This window comes from Myodes glareolus, chromosome 16, assembly GCF_982192425.1.
Source record: "Myodes glareolus chromosome 16, mMyoGla1.1, whole genome shotgun sequence".
Taxonomy (NCBI): Eukaryota; Metazoa; Chordata; class Mammalia; order Rodentia; family Cricetidae; genus Myodes; species Myodes glareolus.
In genome coordinates, this window is record NC_142041.1 from 40,261,379 (window position 1) to 40,276,521 (window position 15,143).

The following is a 15,143-nucleotide window of genomic DNA, read 5'->3' on the forward strand; positions in this document are numbered from 1 at the left end:
ATAAAAAATGAAGGTGGGGGGGCTGGAGAGATGTCTCAGCATTTAAGACCATTGGTTGTTCTTCCAGATATCTTGAGTTCAATTCCCAGCAACCACATGTTGGCTTACAACCATCTGTAATGGGATTTGGCACCCTCTTCTGATGTGCATGCATACATGCAGACAGAACACTGTATATACATAATAAATAAATAAGTCTTTTTAAAAAATGAAGATGGGAAAGTATTAAGAAAGACACTTGGTATAGACTGATTTATTTTAAAAGGCAGTTATAAATATGGTCTTAAAAACAATGCACTCTCCATTTTAAAAGGTTTTTTTCTGGTATCTATGACATAGAACACATCACCATCACATTTAGTGCAATGGGAGAAAAAGAAGACATAACAAAATGCTGGTATTTTCAGAAGTAAGCACAGACAAGGTAAGAAATTAACCTTAAATGTAAAGTATAATCTCAATCATTCAAACCATTTTTATTGTTTCCAATGAACTTATACATATTCTAATTAGACAGATGCAACTAGTTATAACCAAGGAATTATAAAGCTCTTCAACAATTTTAAGGTTGAGAAATCTTTCCACAGTGAATGAGAGAACACTAAAGGAAAAAGATAACCTAAATTAATGGATTTTTCATTTCAGCCAAGTTGATTAATCAGGTATAGAGAGTTGACAAAGGGGTATTCTCAGAAAGACCTAGATAAGAAAACATTATTTATGTTAATGAATCAGGTAGCTGATAGGGAACTTACTCCCCTGTACATATATTGTGATAATGCTCTGCGATAACTCAAACACAGACACGCCTCTCACTCTGCTTCCTACTGGTTTTCCAAGGCAGAGGGGGAGTGGTGAGGGAATGGGAGAGAAGCAGAGGGAGAGGAGAACAGGCTGTCAGGATGTTCCTGTTTGAAGATAGGAAGCTTCCTGGCTCTGCTGTTAAATTCCATGACAGGGACAGTGAGGCAAAGATGTAAAGACACTCTTGCCAACCCACCAGTGCTAGAGAAACACTGAAAAACGAAGGAAGAATACCGGAATGCTTACCGTTCCTTAAGTAATCAGAAAACGGAAGAAGGTACTCAGTTTATAACAATAATGACAGACTTTGGAATGTTTTAAGATAAATTACTATAGGTTTTAAAGATGTGCTGATACCATGGCAACTATAATGAATTTTCCAGTATAATAATGTTAATATTACAGAGAGTACCAAAAACAAAGAAGGAAGCCCCTGTCGCTCCCAAAGTTGAAGAGTAAAGGTTTTAAAAGCCAAAAAGGCAGCGCTGAAAGGTAGCTACAACCACAGAAAGATCTGTATGCCACGTTCCGGCAGCCCAAAGACCCTTGAAAGAGCACACCCAGGAGAAACACCTTGACCACTATGCCATCATCCAATGCCCCTGACCACTGAGTCAGCCATGAGGAAGACAGAGACAACATACTTGTGCTCACTGTGGGTGTCACGGCCAGCAAGCTCCAGATCAAACAGGCTGTGAAAAATCTCTATGACGATGATGTGGCCAAAGTCACCTGGTACGGCCTAAATGAGAGAAGGTGTTCGGGTGGCTCCTGATTATGAAGCTCTGGCTGCTGCCAACAAAATTAAGATAATCTAAACGGAGCCCAGCTGACTAATTCTAAATATATACCTTCTCAACATTAAAAACTGTTGATGTTGAGATTGGTCACCCTGTGTATTAAGTCTGCATATCCTATTTTTTTTCAAAGCAAAAAACTACATCATGTATGCAGCTAGAAAGGAATTTAAATGTACAACTCTCAAATAAGCAGCAGAAAAATAGCTCCTGAGGCAAGAAATAAACCACACACACACACACAAATCCTACCACCAAACTGTGCACACTGTGAGAGCAAAAAATATGTTTTAAGTTTTAGTTGTTTTGCTTCAGATATATATAAAACAAAAATGTCTCTCATCTCTGAGGCCCACTTACCCAAAGACAGATAAATTCCTGGGATGCTGGGGGCTGTTGTTCATATAAGATAACAAGCCATGCACTTTCACTTCTGTAAAGCAGTTTGGTTGCCCCAAATGCAGAGAATGTGCTTGATCATATATACGCAGGAGGAACACAGGCAGAAAGTTCGTCAGGATGTATGCTTTCCCCCAAAGGGTTGAAGGTGGGAGTATTCAGCCTTGTAGGTTTTGCCCTAATAAACACTGGACTAAGGTAATTCACAGCCATTCTCTGACAATCCCTGGTACGGACCCAGCCAGTGCCCATAGTTCTGGCCAGTATTTAATAAAGCTTCCTTCAAATCTGGCTCAAAATTGTGGTCCTATTCTTGCCTCGTTGGATTAACATTTTCTAGTGAGCTCGGACCATCCACTCAAATTCGAAAGCAGGACATTTACTCCAGACTCCAGGACTGAATGAAGGTCTCCTCAGGAGGCTCACACCTTGAGATGTTTCAACTTTCCTAGACATGCATTTGATCTAACGGACTCTCAGAGTGAACTGCCATACTGAGAAAAGCAGCAAGCATCTATAAAGACATCCCCTGGTAAATTATAGTCTGGTTCTGTTCTGTGGGATCTCAATCTGGAACGTGGATAGATTTGACAGGACCTAAATATTCTCCTGTGCAGGGCAAAAAGAAGCGAGATGTCAACCTGCCTGCCTGGTTCTGACTATTTGGAAAGTTTTGTCTGTCTAGTGTGTGTGTGTGTGTGTGTGTGTGTGTGTGTGTGTGTGTGCATGAGTCTGTTTTCTAGCGTCTGTAAGTTTTGTTGCAAACATGGGAGACAAGAAAAGATATGGGTCAGGCTCAGCTGAAAGCATGAATGATGGTGGCCACCTCATGTTTTGTTTCTGACTGGTTTCCTTTGAGTGTGTGAGCTTTCTGTATCGTATTTATTTGTTTTGTTTTTGCTATCTCTGTTACCATCAGCTGCCAGCAACTACTGCTAAAGCAGCTTGCCATGTCTGTTTTGATGGCCAGCCTCAGAATTGGTCTCTGAGCTTTCTGATCACCAGATTCAGTTTAGCAGGGATGCAAATCACCACAATAGCATATCAAAAAATCTATACATAGTGTGGTGGTTTAAAAGAAAACGGCCTCCAGAAGTTGTAAGGGAGTAGTACTGTTAGAAGGTATGGCCTTATTGGAGTAGGTATGGAGGAAGTAAGTCACTGGGAGCTGGCTTTGAGGTTTCAGATGCTCAAGTCAGGCCAGGCCCAGTGTGGCATTCTCTTCCTGCTGCCTGCCAATCCAGATGTAGAACTAAAAGCTACCTTTCTAGCATCATGGCCACCTGGTTGCCATTATGCTTCCTGCATGATGATAATGGACTAAATCTCTGAAACTGTAAGTCAGCCACAATAAAATGTTTCCTTTATAAGAGTAGTTTGGTCATGGTGTTTATTCACAGCAATGGAAACCATCACTAAACACAGGTAATCTTAAAGGAACCATGTGACATGATGCCATATAGGGTTATAAGCAACATGTTGCTTGCACCATCTTAGCTGCCTTCCTTCATCAGGATGGAGGTAGTCACATGACTGGCAGTCATTTTTGCTAAGATGATGGGTGTCATGTGACTTTACTGCCATGTTGACTAAAGGTGATCACATGGTATAAACCAAGGAGACACGAACAGGTCTGTCTCCAAGATATTTTGGGTTAGGGTGGATTTTTGATTCCTATCCTAAAAACACAGTCATAAAAAGATGGTTAGTTAAATATAAAATTTAAAAGTAATTCTTATTTAATGAAGTATTAAAACTACACCTCTATGCATTCATATACAAAAACAACCCTCATGCTGGCAGCCAAACTTTGTGATTAAGTGACATCCAGGTGGTACTGGTTTTAAAGGCATGAAGGGGTCATGGAGAACAACTGAGACTTGGCACTGCCAAGCATGGCTTGAGTTCCTACAGAGAGCCTAGGAGAAACAGTCTAGACAGAAGCCATTGAGGAGAGTATTTAAAACTTGTGAAGATGCTAAAAGATAGCTCTTCATAGTTGTTGGCTTTTGGTGGCAAGGGGTAGGAAAAGAGGCTGGTCACTGGGAATTTGACCATGCTCCAATGAGTCGATGCAAATTGTATATCGTGTAAATTTTATTGGTGGGGGAGGTCTGTCTGTCTGTCTGTCTGTCTATCTATCTATCTATCTATTTATCTTTGGTGAGTGTGATTAGAATGTGTGAAATGGATGAATTTCATACTTACTGTATGAAATTGCCAAATAATAAAAATATTTTTCTGGAAAAAGAAAGAGGAGGGGGAGAAAGGGAGAGACGGATAGGGACAGGGATAGAAAGAAAATAAAAGGCTAAAGAGTTGGGGTCACAGCTACGAGCATCAAACACCAAAAACCAGAAACTGGGATATTCCTAACTTATGATGCAGCAAGATAATGACATGAGCAGTCTGGCTAAGAGCCCATAGAACGTCTCTCCTTACCTAAGATCTACTCAGGCAAACAGAGACCGATTTAAGGATGCATGTCTAGCCTCTTTGTCTTTGTTAACTTTGTTAAGCATTAGCTATTTTGATAAACTGAATCACACAAGAAACTGATATTCTATCAAGAGCCAGGAAAGTAAAGTTGCCAGTCTCCCTATGGACTATATCTATTATTTAACGTTTTATTTTTATACTAATAGAGCTTCAATTTGGAATTTCTTATTGTTTAAGGTTCAAACTTAACAAAGATAAAATTGTAAAATCCTAATTTTATAAAAGGTACTAACTTGTTAAAAACTGTTAAAGATGTAAAGGGTCAAATTCATTAACGTGTTCAGAACTATATCTGTAGTCATGCAAAGCCAAATGTAACTATAGAAATAAGCTTTATTTAGCCTTTTGTGTTTTGAGGTTAAGCATAAAGCAAGGAACTAAGTCACGCATACTTAATAGATGATCATCAAACTCTTCCAAGATCTGCTGAATATGGCATTTAAAATGTCTAATAAAAAACTTTCCTATTATAGAAAGAAAAGTCATGTCCTAGAAGAAACCCTGAGGTCTCCCAAGAAAACAATACAGCACTGACTACTCCACCTGGGAAAAACTGCCCCGTGCGTTGCCTGCCACCAGGGTTCTGCCCAAGCTGTGGACACTGTTGGGTTGACTGCTCTATTCCGCCTGGTCAAGGTAAGGTCAGTACCTTTCTACAGAAAAATCTCTCAGACTTGAATGAATGCTTGGATCTACCCAAAAGTGGATGCTGTTCTGTGTGGCAGGTGAAGATTAAATCCTGTCCTGTTATGACAGCCGAAGACTGACCACTGCCTCTTCTGAAGTTATCAAGATCATGGGAGCCTAGGGCAAGCGTCTAGTAGTGGTAAGGCTGACTGCAGTTTTGTCAGTTTAACAGCAGCAGGCAACCAGCTGCTTCCCTAAGGCTGCAGCTACTTTGTTAGTTTATTGCATACATAAAAATCAGATCTTACCTTTTCCTAAAGATACCAGGTCTCCTGTGGAAAAAGGCAGACAGGTTTGTCTTGCTAACAGGCTTCATATTAAAGGATAGCAGGTTTCAGATGTAACTTTTTACTGTTCCTTTATTTAAAAGAACTTGCTTTGGAATGACTGCTCTCAGCAATATCTACCTGTGTCTCTGGTAAATGATTAGATGGAAAGAAAAAAAGGTTTGAAGTTTATATAAGTTCTGAGGCTCTGAGAAACTTCTCTAAGGTACATTCAAGGGTCAGGAGATGTGAATGTTTAAGGAATTTCTGGGTGTCTAAGAAAGTGTTCTACAGTATGTAAATGCAAGTAATAAAGATATAAGAAAGTAACTTAAGTAATAAAAATGTTTCTGACTTCTTTCGTCTTGCTATGCTACTGTGATACAAAGATTACAAAGTTTTATAGTTTTGAAACTAATTAATGGAGTTCTGATGAGCTTGTAAAAGCACCAACTATTATTAACAGTCACAAGCTCTAGATTTCAAATTTACTTTGGTTGTCTTCTAGGTATAGAATTAAAGGTGCTTCTCTTGGGCTAAAAAAAAAAAACTCTGTCATATATATATATATGGATATATAAATCCCACTGGACAAAAAAAAAAAAAAAGAATGCTCATGCTTTTTAGACCAAAACACAGTTCTTCCTATTCAAAGGTGTGAATCTATCTATGCCAGCTCTTTTGCAGACGCCTGTTAACTGCTTTTCCTACAATGTGGATTTAAGTACAGATTACAAATAGCAGTAATGCTAATATATCCAAAACTTTTCTTTTTTTGTAAACTAATATTCATGTGAGCTTCAGTAAGTTGAGTCATAAGACTCATATCCACCTCTCACAGGTCAAATGGAACAGTTCCCTACCTGCCTATTCCTGTCTCTCTCCCCTGGTTGTGAGACTCCTCTCCTTCTGCAACTAACAGGACTATGGGTCTGAAAGTTTCAAATGTAAGATTTTCCTTTAAGTTCCTAAACTTTAACTTCTGTCCTTAGTCTGTATTTGTGTCAGTAGATGTCCCCTTAGCTGACAGACACAATCCATGAAATAACTGCTGACTACAAACTACTTCAAATGCCTGTGATCCCAGGATTTGCTGAGAGCTGATATGAAACAGTCCAGCTGATGTGATTGTTCCCTATTCTCTTCAGCTGGGCCAGTAAATGAGATGCTTCTGATGAATGCCCCATTGCCTGAATCCCCTCTCAGACTTTGACTAGCGTTCAAAGTCTTCCTGGGCCCTGACAACAACATCCTGATTTCAGTTGGAAGTAGTTACAGAAGAAAATACACCACCCTTTATCCTCAACAGGCTGAAGGTCAAAAGAAAACTTGGCATGTGAAACAAAGTGGCTATATGCATACCAGGAAAGGTACCTGTTAAAACCAAACAGACCCAGATCTATCAACAGGTAGATACATAAGCTTAGGTAGTTCTACAAGTCCATAGACTTGCTCTATGTAGAACAAGGAGGTTATTGTGTGACTTTAAGGCTGTGGTTTCTATACAAAATTACTCGGGAATCATTAAGAGGTAATTTGGCTGTACTCAAAATTAAATACACACACACACACACACACACACACACAAGGGGGGGAGAGCGGGGAGAGAGAGAGAGAGAGAAAGGGGACCCGAGATAAAATAAATGTCTAGTTCCCATTTTCATAGTCACTCTGATGTCAGTCTGGCCCTTCTGCTTCTGTTAATTACTATTGGTCCTTGCATCATTAATTCTTTAAATAGATACATAAATTCCCACCTGGGTGCCATTAAAGTGATGCTTTTTAGATCCCAATATAAACAGTTATCTACCAGAATCAAGAATTTGATGCAGGATACAATTTACAGATGGAATGTGAAGGTTAACGTTATGTTTTAGGTTTTAATTGCTATGCTTATAAAACAAAAATACCTCTAACCTGTAAGCCCAAAGAAAGATAACACGCCATGTGTTTACACTTCTGTCAATAAGTTTGGTTGCTCCAGCTGCAGAGGATGTGTATGATCACAGGTAGGCAGAAAGTACACAGGCAATACATTAGGATATATACTTGTCCCCACTGGACAAAGGCAGCAAGAATGCAGTCTTGTGGGTTTTGTCTTAATAAGCAAAGGACTAATGTAATTCATAGCCATTCTCTGGGAATCCTGGGTATGGACCTGGCCAGTGTCCACTGTTCTGACCAGATTTAATAACGTTTGTTTCAAACTTGGCTTAAAAATACTAGTCTTATTCTCACCCAGTGGAATTAACAACTCCTCTTAGAAAACATTTACAGAAAGTTACAGTAGTGAATAAAAGGAAAAAGAATGAAATCTTCCTTTCTGTTTACTGTCTTGCTATCCCTCTGGTGTATATGTGATGTAAATGTAAGAGAGTCAAAGGACAAATCTGACTATGGGTTCTCACCTTCCTCACAAGGTTCTTCTGTCAACTGCAGCTGTACACCCTTCATCCCATCTTGCCATAACAGCACTGGGATTCCTAGCACAAGCTACTACACCCAGCATTGTGTGGCTGCTGGGATTCAAACTCAAGACCCTCATGCTCAAGTGCTTTACCTACTGAGTTATCTCCCAGCCCTATTTTTTCATTCCTTACAATAATGCAGGTTAGAATTAATTAATAAACTCTTCCAAAATTATTTTATTATTTGTGTGTGTAGGCACTCACAGAAGCTAAAAGAAAGAAATGGAGCCCCCTGAGCTGGAGTTATAGGCAGTTACAAGTCTGAGTGCTGGGGAACCAAACTCAGCTCCTCTGCGAAAACATTGGGTACTTTTCATTGTTATCTCTCAAATCCCAATTAATCAATTCTTACCTAATATTTCTATGGACAAGTCTGACAAAAGATTGAATGCTTTCCCTTTAAGATTACGAAGATAGCAAGGATGTCTGATCTAACAATTACTGTTCAGCTTGGAATTATAGACTGCAGTCAGCGCAATAAACTACAGAGAAATGCATCAGTTCAGACAAGAAGAAGATAGCCTTTTTCAGTGGAGCACATAATTAAGTAAAGAAATCCTATAAAATCTACAAAAAATACTACCAGAACCAATAATTCAGTATAATAACACTACAGAATCCTAAGTTAATATATTTACAATCATCTTTTTACACACTAGCATTGAACACTTAAAAATTGAAATAAAAGTACTTTTATACTTGCATCAAAACATGAAATATATGTAAATACTTATATATCATAAAACTATACAAGACTACCAATAAGAAAATAGAAAAGCTGGAATAAATAGAGACATGCAGTGTTACTGAACTGAATGGTCCTGTATTATTAAGAACCTACCTACCTCCCTTCCTCTCCTGGAACCAAACCCGGTATTAAACACATGCCAGGCTAATACTCTAGCATCAAGCCATACCCCCAGCACAATGCTGTTTAAAATTTCAATTTTATTTAAATCTATCTATAGATTCAACAAAATCTCACAAACAGACTCCAAATAAGCACTATATAAATTGATACAATAGTTCTTAAAAACTGTATGAAAGTGAAAGGAAACAAGATTAACCAAAACTACACAGAAAAAAAAAAGAACAAAACTAAAGGGTTTATATAATTTGATTTTAGGGTTTACTACAAAGTTACAATAATCCATATAGTGGTACTGGTAGAAGGTCAACGGAACAGACATGTGTATCTACTTGTGAGAAATACAGGATACTCTGCTATCCAAGAGAAAAGAAAGCACATCTTGCTATTGAGAAACTATATGTGAATGTTACCCTCAGTGCCTAGCACACAGCAGTCACTTGGTTCAATTCCCAACACCATCTCCCAAAGAAAAGAACAGTAGTACTAGTAAGTGCAACAATGTAGGTGAATCTTAAAATAATCATGTTGGGGGAAAAAAATGTCTGATTCCGCTCATATAAATACTAAAGTACATAAATTCCTCTATAATAACAAGTTAGTCTAGTGAATACTAGGGGACACAATGACAAAAAGAAGGGCAGGAAGAAAAAAAAATCAAGCCATCTAAATAATTTTTGTCAAATGACAGATATATTTCATTATCTTAATAGTTTTAACCAGAGTAAATATGTTAGCAAGTATCAAACTGGATGTCTAATATACAGTACACTGCTGTAAACTACACCCCAGTTAAGGAGAACACATGTCCTGAAAATGTTGCTGAAAGTCAATTCTAGTATGAGCAGAGTTTTCAATAACGGGTCTGGTATTGTTTTACAATTTTTTTCAGCAGACATTAGCAAAAAACATCTTGCTATTGAGATGAGATTGGTTGAGATTCACCAACGTCTTTGAGGAAGGTGATGGTTTTACTAAATTTTAGGTGGACTCCAGGTAAGTAAACAGCAAAAAAAAAAAAAGTACACAGAAAATGAATAAGCATACCTTGATTTGTGCAAAGGGTCTTTCATAACCTCCAACATAGAGAAGGCCAACATTCTGTGGAAGCAACCTACAAGTAGGAAACAAATAAAATAAAAAAAAACACCTTATGTATAAAGTACTCTGCCTTTATAGCAAGGATATATAAAAATAGAGAGTGGGGAGACTGGAGAAATATTCAAACAGTAAAGAGCTTGCTGTACAACCATCAGGACCTGTGTTTGATTACCCATAATTTGAAAAAGCCAGGTGTGGTGGCAACAGCCTGTAATCCAGGCAGTGGGGAGGTGGGGACTGGCTCATTGACCATCCAGTCTAGCCTAACTGCCAAGTTCTAGGTCAGTAAAGAGATTGCCTCAAAAACAAACACAAAACAAAAGACAACGTAGATAGCATCTGCAAAACAATACCCAAGGTAGATCTCTAGCTACATACACACACACACACACACACACACACACACACACACACGAGAGAGAGAGAGACAGAGAGAGAGAGAGAGAGACAGAGACAGAGAGAGACAGAGAGAGACAGAGAGACAGAGACAGAGAGAGAGAGGAGAAATTTCTCTAACAGATACTATGAAAAATGAATATGCAATTATTGTCTTCTGTACAATGGGACAGTAACAAAGGAATCCTATTTTAAAGTGGGTAAAATGTTAAGAATGAGGCTGCAATGTAGCTCAAGCAGGAAGGGTATTAGCACAACATACATGAAGCCTGGTTCAAATCCCAGCACAGCATAAAACTGGGTGTACTGTCACAGGCCAGCAATGCTAGCATTCATGGGATCAAAGCAGGAGGATCAAAAATATAAGGTCAGCCTCAGATACACAGAGAGTTCAAGGGTAGCTTGGGCTACGTGTTTCTACATCTCAAAAAAACTTAAGTTAAATAATAGAACACAATTAACAATAATTCTAGTAAGATTACTAGTGTCTCTGGAAATGAGGTAACAATATTATAATCAAAAATTTATAAAAATTTAATTGAAGAACTAGTGAATGCATGTCCACACCATACATTACAGATGATAATGACCTTAATTCTGTGCTAAAAATTTTTACCAAAAACTTGCCATAAATACCCCTAATACCCATGGCTTTGACCCATGGCATGACAAAATATCTGTCACTGTAAAGCAGTGGGGTAAGGGCACTGACTATGGAGAGTTAAACTATGACTAGGTTAAATCTGAATACAGAGAGGTGCTGGGAATTGACCTTAGAGCCTCATATGTAAAGGCAAGTGTTCTATATAGAACTATATTCCCAGTCCACATCCAAACATTATAAATGAAGAAATACTGCCTTTAAAACTTTGGAACGATTAAAGAGAAATCAGTAGTAAAGCAAGCTATGGGAAAGACATAAATATTGACCATATTGTGGGCAATCACAGAGGTGGGCTGGCCTAGCTGCCTTGAGAGGCATGTGTTTATAGGTTTCTCAGGTTAGAGTCCACGGCTGGGGGTGGGGAGGACAGGCACGGTGTGCCTTCCAGTTCCAGAGAGAGACCAATGCACTCCCTCAGGCGAAGCATTCAGGTCACTTTGTGTTTCTCTGTATGTTCCCTCAGAAGTGAAAAAAGCATGGAAGTTTGATGGGAAAACTGGTCTTAGACTTTAATCTTGTGTACCTTGTATAGCTTCTAACATCATTCTATCCTGGCAACTACAACTGTATTGATTCAGGCAATTGGCACTATATTCTGTTGCTTATAAATGTATAAAAAGTCTGATTGCTCTCAATAAAATAGACACAGCCTCATTCTTGCTGTGGCCCCTCCAACCAGCCTGGTTTATTTCTCACTGCCATATTAGGTAACCATGGCCTGGCAGGCAAGTATGGGCATTTACACCATAGTATAATGCACTCTTTTACCATAATTTTATTTCCTAAACGGCATGTAAATAAATGGACATATAGCTTTAGCCTTAGCATTAATATATGGAGGAAAAGTCTATATTCAACACCCTAAATCTCTATGTACAGACATATCTAAGAGTCTACATGAAGTTAACAGCTTTTAAAGACAGGTAACAGAACTGAATTGATACTGAACTGTAGGATAATTATGCATTCTATTCCATCAATCTGAAAACAGAAGACTCAAAGATTACATATATGTACATGTGTACACACACACACACACACACACACACACACTAAATAAGTGCCAATTCAAAGCAAGCCAATGGAACCTTCTCAATGTGCCATATTGGCATAATCACAGAAAATATGAATACTTGAGTGAATTGTAACAATCTCCTTTTTGTGCTGTTTGTTTTTGGTTTTTGAGGTAGAGCTAAAGAGATCTTACTTCACAGTCCTGGGATAGCCTGGAACTTTCTAACTATACCAGGCTACTTCTACTTCCAAGTGGTGGATTGCTGCTGTATTACCATAAGACCTGGCATAACCATCTCTTTACAATTCAATTCATAGCTTAAAAAAACTACTTTAAGTTTTAGAATCCACATGTACTAATAACTTTTCTGAAATCAAAACTTTTTTGATATTAGTAGAATCTTTAGTTGTCACTGGAGACAGATGTGAGATGTGTGGTTCTTCTTCACTGGTATAGACTACCTAGCGAGATTAAGAAAGCAAACATCTTAAGCAGAAATAGGGCAGTTTCAGTCTCCTCAGAAAAGTCTGCTCCTAACACTCTGTAGGAACAAAACACACTAACAGAACATTTAGAGTAGATATATATAATCCCGAATTAAACTAATTTAGGCAAATCCGTTCTTACATTTAGAATGTAAGTGATAATATGTCAATAATATATTACAAGAGAGATTACTAAGGACATTTGTTTAGTGAATTCAAGTACAAAGCATAGGAGATGTCCCCCAATCACAACAATGAAATGAGAAAAATCTTATCCATGCTTTGACAACTAAGAAATTCAACCAAGAAAACCTTGAACCATTTGCTGGAAGTAGCTATATATAGCAGTGGTAATTAACAAATGTTTGCGGAAAACTTGATAAATCTCTTTTAAAAGTAAGAATGATTACTGTTCATACAAATAGACAGTAGGAAGGGAAGAGAATAAAAGCTGGCTGACATTTAAAAGCCAACATGCCTCTAATTACTATGCACGTGCATCTCAGGAAGTCTGCCAATCTACTATTTAGTGTACACCTCCCTTCCTTTAATTTGCTATCTAAAAACTACATTTCCTCAGCATTTTCTTAAATGTTACCAGTTAGCTTTGTTTTTAACTTTTAAAAACATCTATTATTCTTTATCATATATCTTACTATCTTCACTTGATCAGGGCTTTGCTGTAGTTGTTTGTTTAAGACAAAGCCTCACTTAAAGCTTTGGCTGGCTTGAAACTCAGATCGCCTGCTCTGCCTTCTGAGTACTGAGATTGAGGTGTGTCAAAGATAACCATAACTGGCTTCAGCTGAGTAGTCTTAAATATATATTATAATTGAAAAGCATTATAAGAGTAAGAAAATACTTTGCTGTAGTGATATTTCACTTGTATTTTAATAAACAAAACCTGCCTGAAGTTCAAAGAGTAAAATAGCCACACTGATCGGCCTTAGAGACCAAGCAGTGGTGACACACACCTTTAATCCCAGTAGCCACACTAGTTTGCCATAGAAACTGGGTGGTACGTGCACGCCTTTAATCCCAGCACTAGAGAGAATATAAAACGGGAGGAACCAGCTCTCACACACACAGTCTCATTCTGAGATTCCTGGAGGCAGGATCACCATTTCAGATTGAGGAAGAGGGGATAATCTTCAGGTCAAACTCCAATTTCTGTCTGTGGGTTTTTATTAATCATGCTACACTTTGCAAATATGTTTCCATTTTTAAAGTGTACTATTTCTTTAAATTTTTTTCTTTTAAAAAGATTGTTTATGCAAAATTGTATAAATAATTATTGCCAAGTAAGCATCACTTACCATGACAGGGTGTTTGTACTTCAATACAGCAATCACATTTTAATCTCCACAGTAAGGCACTAACTTGACACTGACAGACAAACACAGGTATTCTCTGAGACAGAAATTCTAGCCCATTCAAGTTCATGAAGCTGTTCTGCCCTTAAGTTAGGTGAACATCACCATGATCTTTATGAACTACTAGTAGCCTCTCAAGTACTAGAATTAGTGCTTTAGTATTTAGTACTAGGAAGAACTAAATGTTTGGTCGTGTGGCTACCATGTAAGACTCTTGAGAAACAGCGACAGAGTAGTAGTGTTAAAGGAGGGGATTCCCACTATAGCCTTTGGAGAACTAAAAGTAGGTAAAACTAGTGTTCAGTTTGCTTTTAATTTTCCAGACACAAATAGTAACAGCTGTCTGTACTGGAAAAGTCCCAACATTGTTCCCACAAACACCTCTCAATAAATGGAAGACAAACACTGTTGGGTAAGAGAATAAACACTAAATGAACTTCATTCACTGTATGATGATATCTGACAAATACTGATTCACAATCATGTACTGAAAGACACAGAAGCATCTCTTCAAAAAGCAATCAAGCCTACAATTACCTCCATTAAAAGTTTTAAAGAAAGATGGGTATGGAAGCACACATCTGTAATCTCAGCATTTCAAAGGCCGGGGTACAAAGATGGGGGAGGGAGTTTGCTAGAATGAAATCTCAAGAGGAAAAGAAAAAAACCCAATAATTCAAAATTAATTGTAGGTGCTGGAGAGATGGACAAACAGTTAAGAACACTGGTGGCTCTTCCAGAAGACTTAGGTTCAATTCCCAGCACCCATAAGGCATCTTATAATCTTCTGTAATTCCAGTTTCAGGGGATTTGAAATTAACTTTAATTAACTATTTTTTTTTTCTAAATAACTTTAGAAAGTAAAAAACTGTTAAGTACTCATACACAGAAAGCAATCTTGATCCAGAGGAATACAAAGATAAATCACAGAGTGAAAATGTTTGCAACAGACATTTCTGAGCTCTACAGACTCGTTTAAGGCCCTAGGTTCAACCTCCAACACTGCCATCCCAAAAAACAAAACCAAAGAATACACATAGAATATACAAAAAGGAGATGCTCAGGGGCATAGATTACTTGCTGGGTAAAATGCACCCATTGGGGAAAGGGGGAGACCAAAACAGACATAGCCAGTACATGTATATAACCCAAGGGGTTTGCTCATCAGCTAATCTGGTTGATCAGTAAGTTCCAGGCTGAGTAAGACCCTGACTCAAAAATTACTTGAGAGTGACAGAGAAAGACACTATGAAAGTAGACCTATAGTTTCCATTGGTACACATATACACCACACATTCACATAGCAATACTCAATATCACA

General features: G+C 38.1%; 1 protein-coding gene across 2 annotated transcripts in view; it reads right to left on the minus strand.

The window, feature by feature from the left end:
* Rngtt (RNA guanylyltransferase and 5'-phosphatase) overlaps positions 1–15,143 on the minus strand; it is a 208,934-nt gene that overhangs the window by 65,882 nt on the left and 127,909 nt on the right. For both annotated transcript variants that reach the window (XM_048420004.3, XM_048420005.3), the window contains exon 14: positions 9,836–9,902. In XM_048420004.3, the coding sequence (XP_048275961.1) occupies positions 9,836–9,902 (67 nt within the window). The remainder of the gene's footprint in view (positions 1–9,835; positions 9,903–15,143) is intronic.